This window comes from Channa argus, chromosome 16, assembly GCF_033026475.1.
Source record: "Channa argus isolate prfri chromosome 16, Channa argus male v1.0, whole genome shotgun sequence".
NCBI classification, from domain to species: Eukaryota; Metazoa; Chordata; class Actinopteri; order Anabantiformes; family Channidae; genus Channa; species Channa argus.
In genome coordinates, this window is record NC_090212.1 from 11395065 (window position 1) to 11415000 (window position 19936).

The 19936-nt window shown below is 39.2% G+C and overlaps 1 protein-coding gene across 3 annotated transcripts in view; it reads right to left on the minus strand.

The window, feature by feature from the left end:
• asap2a (ArfGAP with SH3 domain, ankyrin repeat and PH domain 2a) overlaps positions 1-19936 on the minus strand; it is a 52793-nt gene that overhangs the window by 25154 nt on the left and 7703 nt on the right. For all 3 annotated transcript variants that reach the window (XM_067479775.1, XM_067479774.1, XM_067479773.1), the window contains exons 2-4: positions 9337-9409; positions 3098-3243; positions 2090-2164 (exon numbers count right to left, since the gene is read on the minus strand). In XM_067479775.1, the coding sequence (XP_067335876.1) occupies positions 2090-2164; positions 3098-3243; positions 9337-9409 (294 nt within the window). The remainder of the gene's footprint in view (positions 1-2089; positions 2165-3097; positions 3244-9336; positions 9410-19936) is intronic.

Genomic DNA, 19936 nt, shown 5'->3' on the forward strand with positions numbered 1-19936 from the left:
ATAAATTTCATAACTCAACTTGGACTTCAACATCAGTGACTCCTGACTTCACTCCCTCAGTCCAAAAATTAAACCTTATGGTACAAAATCTGTGCAGCGAATTAGGTGAGACAATAACTAAATCAGACAGCCATGCTGCACAAGCAGCAGTGAAAGTCGCGTCTCCCATTCTTTCGTTAAGCAATCACAAATGTACACCTTGTAAGAATAGCTATATAAGGATTTACTCATTCCTTTGTTCAGTTTGACTCTGATGAAGCTGCAAGTATCTCATAATGTTATTCCTGATTGTTTGTGCCAGTAAAAGCAGCAAATACATGTAATCCAGATTCTCCCTTTCTTGATAATGAAAGGTGCATCTCTCAAGTGTCTCAGCATGACATACGTAGTCTTTAAACTTCTCCCCTGTTAAAAGACCAAACCTTTCTGCAGTTGGAGGAAGTATTTTCTATTTCAATGTTACCATGTGCCAAGATCACAGTGCCAAGGTTGCTATTAACATGTAGTTAAATAGTGTTTTCTCACCATTAAAAAAAAACATACCTCACAACATATACATTTAATAAACATATCAATACAATACCAAAAAGCTTCCTAGTACACAGATCTGTGCCAACTCCAAGAGTTGAATAGCCAATACTTCACAAATGACATCTACAAAATGTTTATTAACATTTTCACAAGGTGTCTTAACAATTTGCCACTGTCTTTACTGTGAATTAGGCTATTTTACCATGAATTACCATATAAAGCTCAGCCTTCTAATCCGTAAGAGGTTTTAAGCTGTATCTGATTAACAAACCTGTCAGGCCTTTTTTCTACTTTACCAGTTAAAAACACATAAGGTTCAAACTGGGGTTCAGTATCTTATGGACCTTTTGACCAAAGGAGGCAAGGATCTGACCACTGACCCTTCAATTAGAGTGCAACTCTGTCCCCCGGTTAAGGCACATTTGCCCCAACCTTAACTGGGGTTTTTTCTGATACAATAATAATAAAAAGCAGGGATTAGTCGTAAATATTTCGGATCTGTGCTCATTTACTAACTGTGCCTATAGCTATATACTATACCTATTTGGAAACTAAAAGCGCAAATATTTGGTGAGTCGCACTTATTGACTTATATGACTCCAGGAATAAAGTTTTGGACTTGGACTTGACTTCGGCCTTGTGTGTGTTGACTCGGGTCTTGAGTTAGGACTTTGGAGCCAAAACTGGAGTCTTACTTGAGACCTACAAAACACTGACTTTGTCTGAGATACATTAAGTAGAGTGATTGGAGAAAATGATTGGAGAAAACCCATGGGAAGGCACACATCATGGTGAGTAATCATACCCTCAGATATGACAAAAAGCATCGCTTTCATTGTCTTGAGTCTAATGATACTAATAAAGAAACAGACACATACACATTTTGACTGACATGTTAAGCTTCTGGCTTTATTTACAAATCAACTCTACTAAAGCCAGATGGATTCAGACAACTGCTTCATCCACTATCCAACTCAACTCGTCGTTCACTTTTTCAATAAAAACCGGGGAAAGTAACCTGAGGTAGATCAAAACAACCACTTCAAGGGTGGTAATGACGGCCAAACTGTTGCTACAAAGCACTTGGAATAAGCAATATGATATCTAGGTGCAGCTACTGGGGCTTTTTCACTCTTACCTCCGCCTTCTTGCAAAGGTTTGAACTGGAGCCTGGTGATGTTTACATTGGAATTTGTCTTTGGTGTGGGACTAGGTTTAATCACTGCCAGGAACAATAGCCTTTAATGTCCATCAGTGTGTCTGGTTTGTGGTATTTTTTTTTACGTCCCTTAAAATCAAGATGGTATGAATAAAATAATAAAATATGAATATAATAATTATGAAACAAAATTAGAATTTTAAAGTACTTGCCAGTCACTTCAATTTTACCTCATTTTTAGATACCTTTTGCTTCTTACTGCATGAAACATGGCGCAAATTGATATACAGTATATTAGTGTAGATCTCGAACAAATTATCAGTAAAGCTAAGCTTAACATGTACTCACTTCATGTTTAGATGCGGAGTAAAACAAGATCATGCTGTTGTGTGTTCTTACCCCTTTGACTCCCTTTAGGTCTCCTTTCAGCAGGCTGTCCAGAGGAAAGGTGATGATGTTGTTCATGTTTTGGAACTGGAGGACAGAGGGGAAAGAGTTGAAAAACTTAAAAGGTTACTTCAGAGGATTTAAACATGCAGGAAAAAGTCAGCAATGCTTGCTCTCTACAGATTTAACCCTATGAATAGCCTATGTGTTTGAACGTGTGTGGATGTGAGCTGTCCGCTCATTCTCTTAAAAATGGTTTTAAGACAATGGGTGAAATCAATGAGGTACAAATAATGAAATACCCATCACTCAGGCAATGCAATGCAATGAGTTAATTATAGTTTGCAAAGTCTCTTATAGCTTAAACATTTGTACCCATGGCACTATCCTTAAGTCTCTGAATCAAATTTTCACATTAAAAACAAAAATATAAAAGCCTCCATTACGAGGCAAGTAACTCTTGTTTGCAGGTTACTTGCTTCTGTGTAGGTAATTGTGTATTCTAGGAAACTAGAGCTCGCTAAAGCTTCAAGAGATTACATCTTTACACCCGGGTCAGACGGTGGCTCATATTTCTTTAATATAAGGGGTTCAGATAACACTAATACAAAATCTCAAGCTCCTGGTCCCACTGTGAGTCAATACTGTGTCCAGCAGGAAGACAGACCTCATACAACGGTGTCAAATTTTTCTAATAAAGCTTTGGCTTCGATACAAAACCTGGCTGGCTTCAACAGAGCCAGCCAAAGCTGACTTAGATCCAGTAGATATTTGGTGTTTCAGTGGCTCTTTGGCTGTATCAGTGGAAAACTACAGCTGTCTTAGGGGGACTTTTAAGCTTAAGCTAGACTTTGTATATTCTCAGTGTGTCAGTGATGATGATAGAGAAAACACTAACACACATACGTTCTCACAGGGTTAGAAACAATTAGGGAAAGGACAGAAATCTTTCTGTACACCAGAGGATTCTAGCCATCCCACCTCCATAGCACCCACCAACACATAAACACTTGCACTTACCAGGTTTTTAAAGAGTGCAGTGAGCTCCTTAGTAAAGACAGAGAACTTGAGGAAAGCCGAACCCAAGTCGGGATCATCCCTGTACACACAGTTTTCTCCAAACTTCTCCAGGGCTTGAGTGTACTGCTCCTCATTCTCCACATGGGCTGAAACACACACACACACACACACACACACACACACACACACACACACGTGTCAATGGTGACAGGTAGCAAGTGGAAATCAAACCAAGGTCATTCTCTCTTTGGTGATTACCAGTCAAAATCAATTACTGTCTATTAATAATAAATGGTAGCCTTTGACGTGAGCAGAGATCCATTTTTCCGGCTGATAAATCTTTCCATTGCAGTTAAGAGTTTTCCCAGGGAAAGTGGTTTATTGGATTACTTGAGGTGGTAATTGCTGTTCACTTCAGACTGGTCTTTTAAAAACTCAGGTGACCTAAACTGAGTCAAAGTTGTAAGTATCCACACTGACAAATGTTTACTATTTTCTGATGATTATTAAGCAAACAAAGTAATTGTTTGCGATCACTTTTATGAATAAAATAAGAGAGACAGTGTGTAAGTGAAGCAAATGTTTCTATCTTGCATCCAAATTTTCTGGTTAATTATTTACCTTTTTAAACCTGCACTGACCAATGTCATTTGTATTGGTTTTCACATTTTGCAAAAATTTTGACAGTGAGAGAGACATAGATATAGGGTGAACTAGAGAGACATGAAGGGCAGAAAAGGAATCATTAAGTCAAAGAGAGGTAGAAAAAAGGCAAATATTCTGCGCTGGTCCCCAAACTAAACATCTGTGTCTGGAGCTCGTGACTCATGTCTCACAGCAGGTCAAAACATGGCCTAATAAACCATGATGTTAGACCAAGGTGATTCCACTTAATACACTGTACACCACTGACAACAGCTGAGAATGAGTCATGAGAAAACTGTTGCTATGATGATGAGACATGTCGCAGAGTTGGAGGGGGTAGATTGTTAAGTAGTGGGGGGATGAGCGGTGGGCCACAACAAAGAGTGAGAATGTACAGTCAAAGACACCTGCTGCCACAACATGATTCAGCTTTTATCTGAGACACACACACACACACACACACACACACAGACAGATGTGGCAGTTTTATAGATGAAGCTGGATAAGCTCATGTCTCAGCTGCAGAAATATCTATCATACACAAAAGCTGAAATACAGTGGGCGAGCTAAATAGTAAGATTCAAACAAGAGGGTCTTTCAACTTCTACTTTTAATGTAGTCTGAGCACTGTTTTTTTTCCCAAAAGCAAAGGAAAACAAATAAAATGCAACATTTAGAACACAAAATGCATTTTTTCAAAAAGACGGCTTTATGCTATTCTGAGGAAAAGCAGTCCAAAACCCAAAAATATTTATTAAACAAAGAAAAACATCACACCATCATATGACAAGCAAATATTTAGAATATTTTTAAAAAATACAATTTAGATTTTTAGATTTAGATTAATTTTCTGTAAATTGACTAATTGTTTTTCAAAAGGGATTGATCAAAAAGAATGAAGACATACTAAAACATATCCTATGACTGTTATTTATTGCATTAAAACAGGTTTAAAGAATTAGTCAATAAATTAGTGTAACTCATTTGTAGAAAAAAAAAAATATTACACAGGTTCCAATGTGAATATCTTTGGTTCATCACACAAGACAAACAATCTGAAAATTTCAGTTTGGAAAAATATACGTATTTCACTATTTATTTGCATTTTCTTTACATCTATTAATGGATATAATAATAAAATTAACCTTAGCTGTAGGTCTATTACAGATTCTGGTTTCAAGCAATAAGATGTGTCATAAGAGATGTAATATAAGCTACCATTCACACTTCAACTCCAGCTGTTTGGTTGTAGCTCTGCCAGGCTCTGAGCCAACAGGGCGGTGGCCTGGTATTGTATTTGTGGCACATGAGAGCTCTGAGCTCCCCCTGGGCTGCTCAATGAGCACATGTGAATTTGTTGTAACATGATCTAAACACATCACACATGCAGTCTGCAGTATAGAGCCGCGTTGTACCTCAAAAGGCTGCCTGCATGACACGCTGAGCTCGTTCATGAGTGACATGGCAGAGGAAGGAACCAACAGAAGTCGAGACACAAGGAGAGAGGAAGTTTTTTTACAGTCACAAACTCATAGCACAACCTGCGTATTCACAGTCATCTTACATGTGTTGCCAAAACATTTCTAACAAATTAGGATGTTGATCAGTGGCTTTCTTAAAACAAACACAGGCTTTGAATCAGTCAAGCCAACTACACAAGATGTAAATCTGTAAATCTCAATTTATGAGAATTGACTGCTTCTCTTAAAACTGTAAATATTGCCTCTGGCTCTCTCCAAAGAGACAGTAGACTACTAAAAGTTTCACTTTTAGTAAAGAGCTTAAAAACGTTAAAGTCTGGAAGAGAGGACGTATTTCTGCATTTGTGTGAGACAGAAAATTATTCCTGTTGGGTAACCTCAAGAAAAGATGACCATGTGTTTAATGGATTACAAAAAACATCACAGACAGACAGACAGACAGATATGCACACACGCACACACTTTAATCACCAGATAGCAGACTGGCCTCTGCTTCCTCTCTCCCACACTCATTCCCTCACTCCGGGTTTCGTCAGGCCTGGTGGGTTGTCGCTCTGACGCTCACTAACACAAATTGCAGCCCACCTCAGATCCATTCTATATCTCTCTATGAACTCCACACTGGTCAACTTTCACTTAACAATATGGACAATGGCAAAGAGTGATGGGAGTGTAAATCATTTTTAGTTTAAAGAATTGCATGGCATGTGACAACAAACAAGTGAAAAAGGGAATGGTGGTAAAGAAAAAGTTTGAAGTTTTTAGAAATGGGTTTATAACATAAGATTGAAGAAGTAAGGAACTTTGCTACCATAATCTTAGGTTAGCGACTGGAAATGGGTAGAAACATATAACCTAGCTTTGTCCAAAAGTTTAGAAAACAAAATTAAGTGCAGCCCAGGAAGAAGTCTTCCTTCACCGTTTTTTTTTTTTTTATATTGTGTGTGAGTGAGTAAGGAAAGTTATTCATTGTGGAACCAATGATGTAAAAAACTGTGCTTTGTTTTTTTTTGGTTTGCCGTGTGGTGTTCGGACCACTAGATTACATGCCACGGCAGAGCGCAGTGGGCGAAAGGGACTGTAAATCTGTATTAGGGTACTAAAAAGGCATGGTCGGAGCTTTCTGAAGTTGTAAAGAGACCTCCATGCCCAGGAGATTAGGGAAACGTGGTCACTATTGTTTGTTGTCAATGATGACCCCCAGAGTTCTAGCAGACTTTGTGGGGACAATCAACAAAGATGCTGATTTATTAATAGTGTGGATAGGCATTTCCAATTTTTATGATAAGCTGTCTCCTGGATGTAGCTTCACATTTACTATACAGACAGGATATCTCATCTCTTATTTCGTCAAATTCTCTGAAAATTAATGAATAAAGACATTTTTTGTAATCTTAAACCTCTTTTAAATGAGGCAAGTGTAAGAATTGAGGTGATTCATCATTTTATTTTTTTATAACAATTTTTATTTTTTTTGCATGTTCCTTCTTATACTGTCCTTACGTCCCTTTTCTCAGACATCCATCCATTTAAACTACAGCACATTGGAGTTTGTTTGTCTTGTTTTCTTGGTTGGCCAAGAGAGAAATGCAGCAGTATGTGTGCAGCACTGAGGTGGAGGACAAGGTCAGCTGAAACCATCAAACTCAGAGTTTTCCTGATGCAACACGAACATGCTATGCATATTTCAGCAACTTTACCCTGGCAACCTATAGGTACACCAGCCGGAGCATGCCGTTCATTCGTCTGCCTCGAGTTGTTATCTGTTCAGTAGCTTTGGCAGGTCTGTCCCAGCAGCTCTGCTCGATCAACTCTGAGATGCTGCTGCTGGTTTATTCATCAAAACCCACAAGCTGTCAACCCGACAGGTCCCTGCAGCTACACAGGGCTCACTCACTCATCCATAACCCTTTTTTAGCTTCCTTTCCCTCCTTTTCCACACTAATTTCCTCATCGTGTTCTTACTCTCTGCTACAGCCATAGACTGCACATAAAGAAATATGAGCTTACAACTCTTGTAATCTTGCCTCGCATGTAACCCAACTTCCACCAATCCCCCCAAATGTTATATCCTCTCCTCTAACTCATCATTACTTTTGCTAGTGGCATAGCCAAAAATATCCTTGCAGGGTTTTGGATTTGACAGACACTCACACTAGGAGTGTATCAAGTAAGTCAGCAGTAAGGCTCCCTGTTGTGTGTCTCATTATTCAGACTGTATCCCATCATTCTCTCTGCAGAACACTGAGAACAGTCCTTATTTCTTCTCTAAACACAAGATTGCATAGATTTGCTTTTGTGATTTTAGCACAACTGCTTCCTTATGTCAGCCGTTATAGTTTATGCATGTTGTCAATTACTGTTTTGCAATCCAATTTAAATGTTGCCTGCAAGTATCAAATGTTCTAAAAAAAAAAACTATTGAGTGATTTCTATTGACTACATTATGCATTTACAAATATTTATAAAAGTGTTTACTGAAGACTTATTAAATGGAATGAACAATAAAAATGTTAACTCTTAAACTAGAAATCATGGACATGTACAGTACATAAATGTATACACAATGTATACGACGTATATATTATCCATTTTATTTGTAGTTTAATTGCTGATTGCTTTGAAAAGTCTAAACTACAAGTGGTCCACACTTCACCCCGAGGGAAATATTTTGCTCCTTACCTGCTTAATGCTTTACTATGTTCAACGGTTACTTGCCATATCTTGTACTGCGGGTTGATTACAGTGGAAATCTGCTAGACCGTGTCTGGACAAAAAACTGATAAGAGCGGAGAACCAAAACAGTGGATATGTGTACATATTTGATCATATAGTGCAGCTTTAAGCGTACTCTATGGCACATGTTATGTTTTTTTTTTTTTTAAATCCAGGTATACCTTTCTGTCTGTTGCTATAAAGATACAGGGGTTTACACAGACAAAACAGAGCTTCATGGTTGTGTTCAAAAGAGAACAGAGAGTCTGGGCAGCTTTTCCCAAATGACTGTTGATACCAAAAGGTAACCGAAATTAAAGTGAGTTTCTCTTGGCAAAACTGTAAATAACAGCCGTCTCAGTGGCATTTCCACAGACATAACAGAGCTTGTGTAGTGTAGACACTGATAGAAGTCCTACCAAAGCTTCATACTTCACGCTTTGAGGCAAAAGGGTTGATTTTCTTTCAGTAGAATATCTTGTCCTTAAGGAAAACACATTTCTACTGCCTCCAGCACCTGCAGGTCTCATACATAGGTCCCTGCTGCACTAACCACACAAATACAAATAAAGGTGATTTACGGACAAAGCCGGAATTAATTCTAGAGGCTGAACAATGTAAGAAAACTGAACAGGTTAATATTCCTGTTTGCATGTACACCTGCACACTTATAATATCAGATTGTGATGTCCTACGAGTCTGGCCAGAAAGAGGTAATATTTATTTCATAGTCTAAACTTGTTTTTGAAAGTAAGCTAAAGTGAGCACAGGAGTACATGCCTCAGCACCCATCCACCCCCACACAGAGGGTACGTGCCCCTCCCCAGCTGTTCCTCTACGGGTTTGGATCAGACAGCTGTCCCTCTGGACTGAACAGAGCTCGCACTGTTGCGAAAAGGACATGCTCAGCACATTGTTCAGAGGTTTCTCTCCCTCTCTCTCACTGGGGTTCTCTCATGCAGGCCTTACAAAAGATACTGGAAACACCCAACATTGGCACAGCCACAATGAGCACAGTAACATCACATACGTGATTAAAAAAAAACTACTGCCCAACCTCAGGCTCAAAGGTAGTGAGATAAAGGCACTGATGTAGGAAGCTCTTTTTCCAAATATTAAAGTATAATGTTTTCTGCATCTTTGCTTAAATTCATATTTCTATGAAAAATATAAACCAAAATGATGATGATGAGGAGGAGGAGGAGGAGGAGGAGGAGGAGGAGGAGGATGATTTATGGACCAAATTCCTAAAAATGCTCAATATCAGACAAATAGAAATATGTAAATGATGAAAAAGATAGGAAATACAGAGACTGGACGTATAATACACAGGTTGATGATTGTAACACCCCAGCAGCATTGTAAGATAAGGGGATGAAAACAGGAAGATGGACTCACCCAGACCAGATGCATAGATGGCCTTCACTGATTTCTTCATTTTGTACAGAACACTGCGGTCCACATCTAGAGCCTGAAAAGACCAAAGAGTGGAGAAACAAGTGGAGAAAAGGGGAAATCATTGAATTAGTCAGATTAGTGTCACTGCATAATATGAATATTTATTATCTGTAAAGATATATGGAAGTAGTGTGGGGCAACTTCCTTAACAGCTCAGCATATACAAGAACAACATACACAATAAAATCACTGCCTATCACCTACACTATTTGTGTTCATAGGTTATAGTGGCTCATACTCCTAAAACACCAGGGTCAGTGTAAGATCAAGTTAAGTACAACAAGTCAATAAAGCCAGAATCCTTTTATACTGGTGTTGTATTGTGGAACAGTCTGTCATTAAATATCAAATGCATCATTGATTAGCCTGTATAAGAGTTGTATATTATTCTGTATGACTCATTATTAAAAGAGCTTTACCCTCAATAATGAGATTCTTGTAAGCAACAAGAAAAACACTCAACAGTAAATATAAAGCATATAAACCATGTAGTCATATTCTATAAGCCCTTTGTCAACTGTAATCAGAAAGATGTGGCTTCAAATCATCTTGTATTATCAACGATAATTGAATGAAATCATATTGTTTGTTCTTGTTATTTTGTCCAAATATCTGGCTGCACTTGCTGGGTACAGTTTGGTGTATGTGTGTGTTTGTGTGTGTCTCTCCCGCTCTCTATGACACCTCCACTCTGCTTGCAAGTAATGCATTATTCAAGGAAAACTAAGAATAGTCTGTGGCTTATCAGCCGTGTGTGTGTGTGTGCGTGTGTGTGTGTGTGTGTTTATTAGTATTATAGCTCATAGGACAAGAGCAGTAAAGATCTGAGGTCTCTCATAAAAAATACATAAAGACTCACACAACCAGGAGAACAAACACTAAAAGTGTAGCACACACAATGCACCACTGTGCGAGTGATGAGTGAAGGAATCTCTTGGGAAGAAGGGGATTTTGGGAAATGAGTTTTAGAAACTTTATTAAGTACATAGACCCAACCAGGCTGAAGTTGGCGCCACTTTTCCCTGCTTCCCGATCTGACTGACACATATGCGATACCCTGGACCCTCTGAAAACAAAGAGACACAATGACTCCCTTTCAGCTTCAAAATACACACCAACACTGCTCACAAAGTTACTAACAAACACGCACACGTAGTCTTGCTCTCTCTCTCCAAATTTACTAGATGTGATGACATAAATTATTAATTAAATAAATGGGCACTGTATTATTAGCCAAGCTGTAAGTGATTTATGATTTATTGCAAAATGGAAGAACCACTCAGTATTCCCAAGGGTTACAAATACACACACGAGGAAGACAGAGCAATAACACAGAAACGACTCTGAAGAGACAATGACAGATAAATTCCGTGTCACTGTTAGAAGGATGGAAAGAATAAAAGAAGAACAGAACTAAGGGGAAAGAAGAGAACAGTGACAATGTCTCCTTTCACTCTTCTTTCAGTGGTGGTTCACAGGGGACACCAGTGCAGTGTGAAGTGCTGTAGACCCAGTCAGCCTCTTGTGGTATACAGTTACAATGATGGGCAGGGAATCAGAAAAAAGACCTACTGAAAGAATTGCTCTTTTAAGTTAGGAGCTTCTCCAATATTTTCAATTTATCTGTTAACTCTCAATTATATTTAACTACATTTTCACAGAACAGTTTAAGCACATTTCAAATCTGTGATCTATCACATCAGTTTGTTAAAAAAAAAAAACACACCTTGAATTTCCCCAAAAGAACCAACAAAAGTAACAACAGTAAAACATGACTGTTGTGAACAAGGATCTTTGTACTCTGCAATAGTTGCTGTTCAACTGAAAAATAAAAGCACACCATCAATCTTTGATTGGTGTTGCATTTTAGGTAATTTGAACATTTGAAAAGATTTACAATAATAATTCAAATAAATTTTCATTTGTTATAATTTGTATGTGTGTTCACACAAATAGCATACAGAAACACATCTTAGTAAAAGCAAAACCTTCTAAAAATAGATTTTTGTAGAAGGAGGAACTGTACAAATTAAAAGAAGCCGACCATAAGCTCCCTGTTCCTCTGAGTTAAAGTAGGATTTACAACACTGTGGTTAAACTCCTGTTAAATGACTCATCTGTTACAGATGTCATTATCCCATAAGGTCTGTCTGCTCAGACAGACTCTCCAACTTTAGCTCAGAACCCACATAGCCATGCGTGTCTGCATACAGGTGTTTCTAAAACAAAGGCAGATGCCAAAGCCGAAAAAAGCCCAGCTGTGGTATAAAGGATCATTGGCTGCTGTCTCTGTCTGCACTACGAAAACAACCCAACTACACAAAGACTTTTAAAAGTTAAATGGACACATCCACTGAGTCTTCAGTGGATGCTACATTGGGATCTGCTATGTACATAAAATCTACTCTCAGTACTGGCAGTAAAAGCTTCGAGAGCACTGAAACAATGGAAAAGCTTGAGTGTGTACCTGCAATGATTTCCTGTTCCAAACGATACAATTTAAAAGGTACCCGAACGTGCTGCCATTGAGTTATTGATTATTTGAAGCTGTGAATATGTTTGACTGTGGAAGAAGTGGGGTTAAACGAGGGTGAGCTACTAAAGTCAAAGCATATAATAGTGTTTAAGAGCTGAGTAGTGCACAAAATCTCTTACACAGACTGAGTGTGTTTAATTCATATTTGTTTGAGGAGAAATGCAAAGCTGTATCAAGACGTGTGAGACAAAAGCTGTTCTATAATATATATTTCTGAGCCTGAATATTAGTTAAATGCAAGCCACATATTCTTGAAGCTTAGGGAAATATCACTGCCGAACAGGAGGATGAAAAACAGAAAAGTAGCACACTGAAGACAGACTTCACAGAGACTTTCATCTTGCAGACACATGGATGTGAAAAGCATGAACTGGCCTATACTCTGGTGCTCTCTCTATTCACAAAGAAAATGATTTTCAATCTAAATTTCCAGAAAAACATGCTCTTATATTTGAGCCACTATGTGACCAGCTTGTTTCTTCTACTGAGAAACAAAAGCATGGCTAGATTAATAGCCAGTTCATTTAGCAATAAACTATATGACTATGTGTTAGTGGTTGTCAGCACAATGCTGACAATGGAGAGTCATGTATTAAATTGCATTAAATAAAACTGAAAATCACCACTTCACCATAAAGAAACAGATCAACAAACCATGACTATGTTCTATTCCACAGCAAAAGCAACCCACCTAATAAAAGTCTGTTGAGACTGACACTGATATTAATATTTGAGGCAGGCAGCAAACCAAACAAATACAAGTTACAGTGGTTAAACTACGTTTCTGTCAACTGCAACCAAAAAATGTCCTTAAAGTAGAAAGATTAACGTGTCACTACACTGAACTAACTCTCAAGTGGTCATACAGTGACCACAGACCTAAGGTCTCCCTTTTTCACACACACACAAAATCAGGCAGCCTCACGCTCCAACAGACTCTCTCAATCTGCAGAGTGGTCTGGCGGGGAAAAAGGGAAGACAAGGGGATAGACCAGGGTAGTAAACCAGCTGAACACACTGCTCTAAATCACTCACTCTCACGCGCGCACACACACACACACCTCTTCAATCATTTTCACACTCCGATCTTCTGATCTGTTCTCCAGATTTGACAGAACTGACTCTTCTCTCAGCACCAGGCCACCTTTTGTGCCAACCCTCTTGTTTGGAGCATTGACTGCTCTAAAATTAGACACTTTTAAACCGAAAAACAATTCAGAGTTACAGGGGAATTCCACTGGTGTGAAGCAAAATGAGCTAATTCCTCACATAGCCGACACAGCATCTTAGCCTGGGGCCGCTTCACAACTACACTTTATATGGCATTACTGTGGAGTCAGCATTTTTTTTTTTTTTGGTCTTCTGATAGCAGCTCAAATTAAACTAACAGTTGTGGCTCTTTCCACCCCCCCCCCCCCCCATCTCCTTCTGACCCTAGTCACCTGAGCCAGAGGAGAAACTCAAACTGAATTAAATTAATCTTCATCTTAAAGCAAGACATCATCATTGACATCATCATGATTATAATCTGGCACCATCTGCTGCAGCCAATCTATATAGACTACAACAACACTGCTGGGTCATGGGGGTCGTTGCCACAGTGATCTATTCTCTTATGCCTGTGCATTTCCTGAATAGTAGAGTTAGAGTGTGTCAGGTTACCGAGCTATGTGAGCACACTCTAGATAGATAATTTCTAAAGTGTTTGTAGAGGAGGATAGAGAGGGGAAGAAGAGACTATAAACTTAATTAATGTTGAGGATGCTTCTCTAGGTAATACTATTAACTGAAGTTCAGACTCAAGCCAGTAAACTTCTCTATAGTCTTTCTGGAAATATACAACTATTTGAGATCGGCAGAAGACACAAGCCCAGAAATTAATAAAATACATTACTGTTCCCAGGATTCATCTCCTCCGCTTAGCAAAAAAAAAACTGCATTCTAAAAATATGTCATTAATTTCTATATAAACTATCATTTTTAACTGCTGCCATGAGAAAAATTCAGCACTGTATTTTCCAGGGTGTTCTAAACCTAAACAAGGGTGGAAAGTGGCAAAGGAGGTTCACACATGCCTCTCATAATGCAGCTATTGTCCACTTTCTGACTCAAATTTTTATGTCCCTTAGGTCTTCACAACACAAGGAAAATACAAAGTAAATTCTGAAGAACAAACAAGGTAGGGAAGTGTACTGTATGACTAGTTTACTAAGAAAAAAATGGTGGGGGAACTATTTTTGGATTTCGATACACTGATGTAACAATTCCATTATTGTAGCACTTCTCTGTTGTAAGAAGTACCTGTTGAGAACAAAGTAAAATGCAGATGAGACAGATGATGGAACACTTTGACTTTTGGTCACAATAATCACTGGGTTTAAGTTCCCATCACACATTTCTAGAGTCTCAGGAGAGATCTTTAATGAGCTGGTTTTGTCTTGGCAAGACATTCAGCTTTTCATACTATAACATCAAAAAGAGCTGTAAAAGGTACGACAAGGAATTTCCTTTTGCCCTCAGACTAATATTTAATGAAAGGCACTACACTCAAGGTTTCTACCAAGCCTTTACATCTGGTGTATTTAAAAAAGCAACAGTTGTACATGCAGCACATTCACGTCTTCAAAAGAAGGAAGTACTAGTACCCATACAGTCTAGACTCAGACACATCAGCAGGATGGTTGCTAATTGAACACATGGATTTAGAGAAATTTGTCACTAATGGGAATTTTTAAACTAGCTTACTACCAAGAATGACTTTACCGTGGGCCTCCATTATGTTTGTCACTACATGCAGTCCACAAAATCATATGTATTCTGTCAGCATTTGGGAGGAGCCATTTAGCTAAATAAAACTTTTCTTAATATGACCAGGGAGTACTGCCCCTAGTGTGAAGAGAAAAAAATCCTTCATATAAAAGACACTGAGACAGGGAGGAGAGCATGACGCCAATGACTACATCAAAAGTCAGTCCCACCATTTCATTGTAGTGTTCTCCACCTCTTACTCCGCTGCCTGAAGAAGAAAAACATTCCTCTATGATTGCATGCTGTAGTGACTGACAGACAAGACGTAGACCCAGCCCCATTGTCCCTGCCATCTATCTATCTGCTGATGACAGCATGTCTGCTTTTTTTTTTGTATAATTTTGACAAAAGCTAATCCTCCCAGTCTGCAGTTTTACTATTGTCATCACAACACACTTCTTTAATTCTCACACACACATCTGGGTTTTATCTGGTGTCTTTTTAAAACTCGTCTACTAACCCTGCCAACCCCTTTAAGCTGTCTCCCTGTAACAATCATGCAAGGAAACAGCCTGCCACATACTGTGGAAATCAATAAGAGGACAGCCGTCTAGAATGTCATTATCCAATTTATGTGGTGCATGTGTGGGTACAGTATTTGATAGCGGCAGTGCGTTGTAATCCATGTTGGATTGAGGAACCAGATGCTAAACAATAAAACCCAAACAAACTTTACTACTCAAAGAAAACTTCTAAGGGTGTGTAAAACAGGATAAGGTCTTGTATAACTTAGGCACAGTTCATAAATAAAAAGGCTTGGTTTTGATGTGAAAAATCATGTGAAAGACTTGATCTTAAGTTGATCATATTTATTTCTTCAATGTCACATATTTGTCCATGCTGATTAGAGAAGCACCAAAAAGAAAAAACATAATCTCTCAGTGAGACCAATCAAATCTGTTTGACTCGAATTAATTTACGAAAACTGCAGCTGCTGGCAGCACATCCACGATATCAGTGCTACAGACTTTGACCATTACTCCACAACATTACAAATTAGCTTTATCCCAATTAAATATGAAAAGTGGTTAACAGATCCAACCAGAGGCTATATATCAGTTCCTTTCTTCAATGATTTGGCTGTAAAAGGCAGAAGTAGGCTTTAAACATCTGTGTGAATTTAGTAAAATCTAATCATGTTACCGTTTTTATGTGTACAACCAAATGCAACATCATGGCTAACTGCCCACATTGCCCAACATATCAACACAACTGTTCACACCAGATGTTTACAGACAACACTGCACAAACTAGACAGTTTCAAGCACTGCCTGGCCTTAAAGGCACAGTCTATAACATATGTTTTTGAGGTACCTGACGATGTATATAAAACAAAGCAGCATGCTCTGTTAATGAAAAGACATAAAAAAAACCCAAAATAAAATGGTTGGCTGTCTGTGGTGGTGTCATATACTGATGATAAGTGTGTTCACCTATATATAAAATCAATCAGCCAGTTCGTCAGTTCAACTGAAAAAAATCTTCCACGTCCACGTGGCTGTCCACGAGAAAATCTACTAAAACATCATATGATTGGCAAGCAGTCTTGCCCGCTACATTTCAGATGAAGACTCATCAGCTTTTCTGCAGGTGTGGTCCGAGACTGGGTCAATACATTTTCTGCTGGCCTGATCTCAGCCAGACACACAGCTTCTGTATTCATCTCCATATGTCCAATAAACAGTTCAGCCCTACATGCTTTAAAAAAAGTAAAAAAGAGGTAAACCTCTTAAGAAACTGTGCTTTTGTCAAGCCACACTTCAGTTACTTTAAAATTTAATCTAAGTGCATTCAGCTGAAAACTTTGAATAAAGTGAGCTATGATTCTATGCTTGTTGACCGCACGGAAATTACTTGACAGAGATATTTAAACATCTCCTCTAAAACTTCTGGTATTTTAGCACAGGGTCACTTGGTCTTGGTCACTCTTCAGTGAGCACTGTCGGTAGAGAGCCTTAACTGCCAGCTGCCAGAAATCACACCGGGATGACAACATCAGCTGCATTAGTTTTAAGTGTTAAAGAAAATAAACTTTCATGTTAACTGCTGAAACGTTTTTTCAGCTCACTTTACATTTTACAAGGTGAGAGATTGTGGCAAAACTTTTGTTTCCACGTTTTTCCCCAGGTGGTTGTATAAGGCCTTGATACACAAAAAAACTAAAATCCTAAAACAAGCCTCAATGCGCTAAGTATAAAAACCTGTTTAAATGGTCTCACCAACTCACTGGGGAGTTAATGAAGTTTATAAAGTAGCAGGAGGCTGTAAAAAACTAACTTTGACAGAGAGGTGGGGAAATAAGGACCAAATGTGCTGCACTTTTGGAGCCCCCTCCTTCTCTGACTTAGGAACTTATAGTTCTTTTCCACCACATGGTACTGGCTCAACTGAACTTTACTTGCCCGTTTTGATTTTTAATAGGGCGAAAGTTGTAGACAGTATCTAGTACTCGGTACCAGAAATATGCAATACCATATATTTACTTCGGATCCAGTATAAAGTAAAACCGTGGCTAGTATCGCTGATACTAATACTAGAAAAGGAGATATAGCCTAGGATGCATCAGTACAAGTACAGTATAAGGGCTTGCCCCCATTTATTAACAATAAATGGTGCCACGTTGGTCACATCATTATTATTAAACTCAGTGTTTTATGAGCAAAAGCCTTGACTGAGCTATTACTTTCCATCATGATAGAACTTTAATTTCCAACTGAGTTATGAGCAATCACAGTAAATGTCTTTATGCTTAAATATTTCCCAAACAGAGAAGATGTGTGGGTTCTGAGTTTCCTGAGTGAAAATGGCAGCAGGACAGCACAAATGTGAGGATTCACCCCTCCCACCCAGCTCTGGCCCCAAGCAAAGCCAAATGTCCAGGACTATAAATCATTGCTGGAGTTCATTAATGAAGAGGCAAGGCCTGTCAGGGAACAACAGCCACCAACCGGAGCCGTCTTATACAATATGGTAAATGGCACTCATATAACACTTTTCTACCTATTGGTACTCAAAGCGCTTTACACACCACTTCTCATTCACCCAATCTCACTCACAATTACACACGCATGGAAGAGCTGCTATGCAGCTGGCCAACGCTCACCAGGAGCAACTAAGTTGGGGTTCAGTGTCGTGCTCAAGGACACTTCGACGTGTGACCGGAGGAGCCAGGGATCAAACCAACAACTGTGGGATTGATGGACGACCGCTCTACCTCCCTCGACCACAGTCAAGGAAATGGGTTAGGACACTTTGATGGTGCTTTAAGCTACGATTTACTCCCAGAGCACCTATTGTCCACTCAACCTCTGCGATGGACAGAGACCAGCCACTCTCCACTTTTCATGATCATTTTCACTCCAACATCCTTTCTCTTGATGAAATGGGCTCACCAAAAGCAACACAATATACACGTACAACAGTGCGTAAAACCATATTACATCCTATCATTCCATCGGCAGATAAGAGAGATCATGACTTTTAATTGACCAAGGCAGGCCTGTAACCTTCACCCCATGGAAGATCCATGAGAAAGGGCTGCATCATTATGGGAGCAAACACTACACTACAGGCGCTAAAAACTACATGGAGGCCTCTCTCAAACAAAACTCGTGTATTGCATGAGTTTGAGCATTGAGGCAGCAATTACACACAGCCAATGAAAATGTGCTTTGATTTTACCAAAATCAGACAGTACACAGTTTCAAATTGAATTAGCTGATACAGTTAGCATCATCAGTACAAAGAATGCAAATGAGAAGCAATTGCCTGAGATCACAAGTATAGTAAGGTGAAGCTGAGGGACACTGGGGACAGCGGATATAGAGTGAGGGTGAAGGGAGGACACAGGACTGAAGTGATCCTGCCAGAAATCCCATTTCAATTGTAGGCAGCATTAAGCTTCTTAGGTTAGTACACTGAAGACTGACCAGGGTGGCTGGGGGTTTGGGCTGCTCACAGTTAGGCCATGTGTGTGTCACAGCTCCTATATCCATCCGTGTGTCCCTAAAGCTATTAGATGTGCATTGTCTCTCCATTGATAATCCTACTGTCTGAAGCCTTGTTAAAACTTTCCTGCAAGCCACCTGTTCTAGGGAAGGCAGCTGTTCTTCCCAGCCAGACCACAGCCGACCCCATAAACCATGTCTGGAATGGGGGGAGGAACCAGGGCAGAAGAGGGACCGGCCATCCTTTGGCACAGGAACAACACCAGCATAAAAACAAGCTGACAGACTGAGACATGGAGAAGAGTTTCAAGTGCACACTTGCCTTCAGTTGTTAACACATCATACATAAATCATTGCACTTTAAAAGAGATATTTTTTTAATCACAAATCAGTAATAGAGAAGAACAAGTGTTTTGTTCTGGCAGAACCGGTTATGCAAAAACAGAGTACTGTAACTACTGGGGCAGTTGGAAATTAAAAAAAAGATATCATACTGTGTTAACAAACAACAGTGTTAGTGTCAAGTTAAAGCATGTACCCAAAACAACTGTCGGCCTGAGATTAAGCTTAGAGGTGCTATAAAGAGATAATCAACTAAAGACACTCACAGCATGACCCCACCAATGCTTAGTGCTTATGAGTTTATTGAGATTCTACTTACTGCTTCACAAGCCTCATTACCTTGTTCTACAGCAATGACAGCAAAGCTAGAAAAGGACTGTGAGAAGCAAGCTGGAGGCTGGCATGAGATGGTCAGGCAGTGCCAACAATTGCCTGTGCATGTTGTGAATACCATTAGCATTCCCAGTGCACCAAAACCAAGCAGCATGGCGACCTGCCTTACCGGTGCATACCTGACATACCTCTGTCATGGAGCTATGTGTGTCCATTTAAATAATAGTCAGAGGATATAATAGAGAAAATAATAGAAAGAACATTAGCGTTCAGACCTGAGCAACCCTGAACCCCCTTTCAACAGCAGTAACTGCTCATGTAAAGCTGACTTGGCTATAAATAACTGTTATTCATCAGCAAAAATGAATGAATAAACTGGACAAAAAATATGGGCCAGAGGGAGAGGCCCACCGGATGGGTGGCATTATACTATATAATAGAGAAAACAGACTGTGCAACAGCTCAGTTTTCTTTCTAGGGACACAGGGCTGCCATTAGTGCAGCACTGTTCATTATATTTGGGTACACACAAACATCCTACAATAATCAAGCCACTTAAGATAATAAATCTACA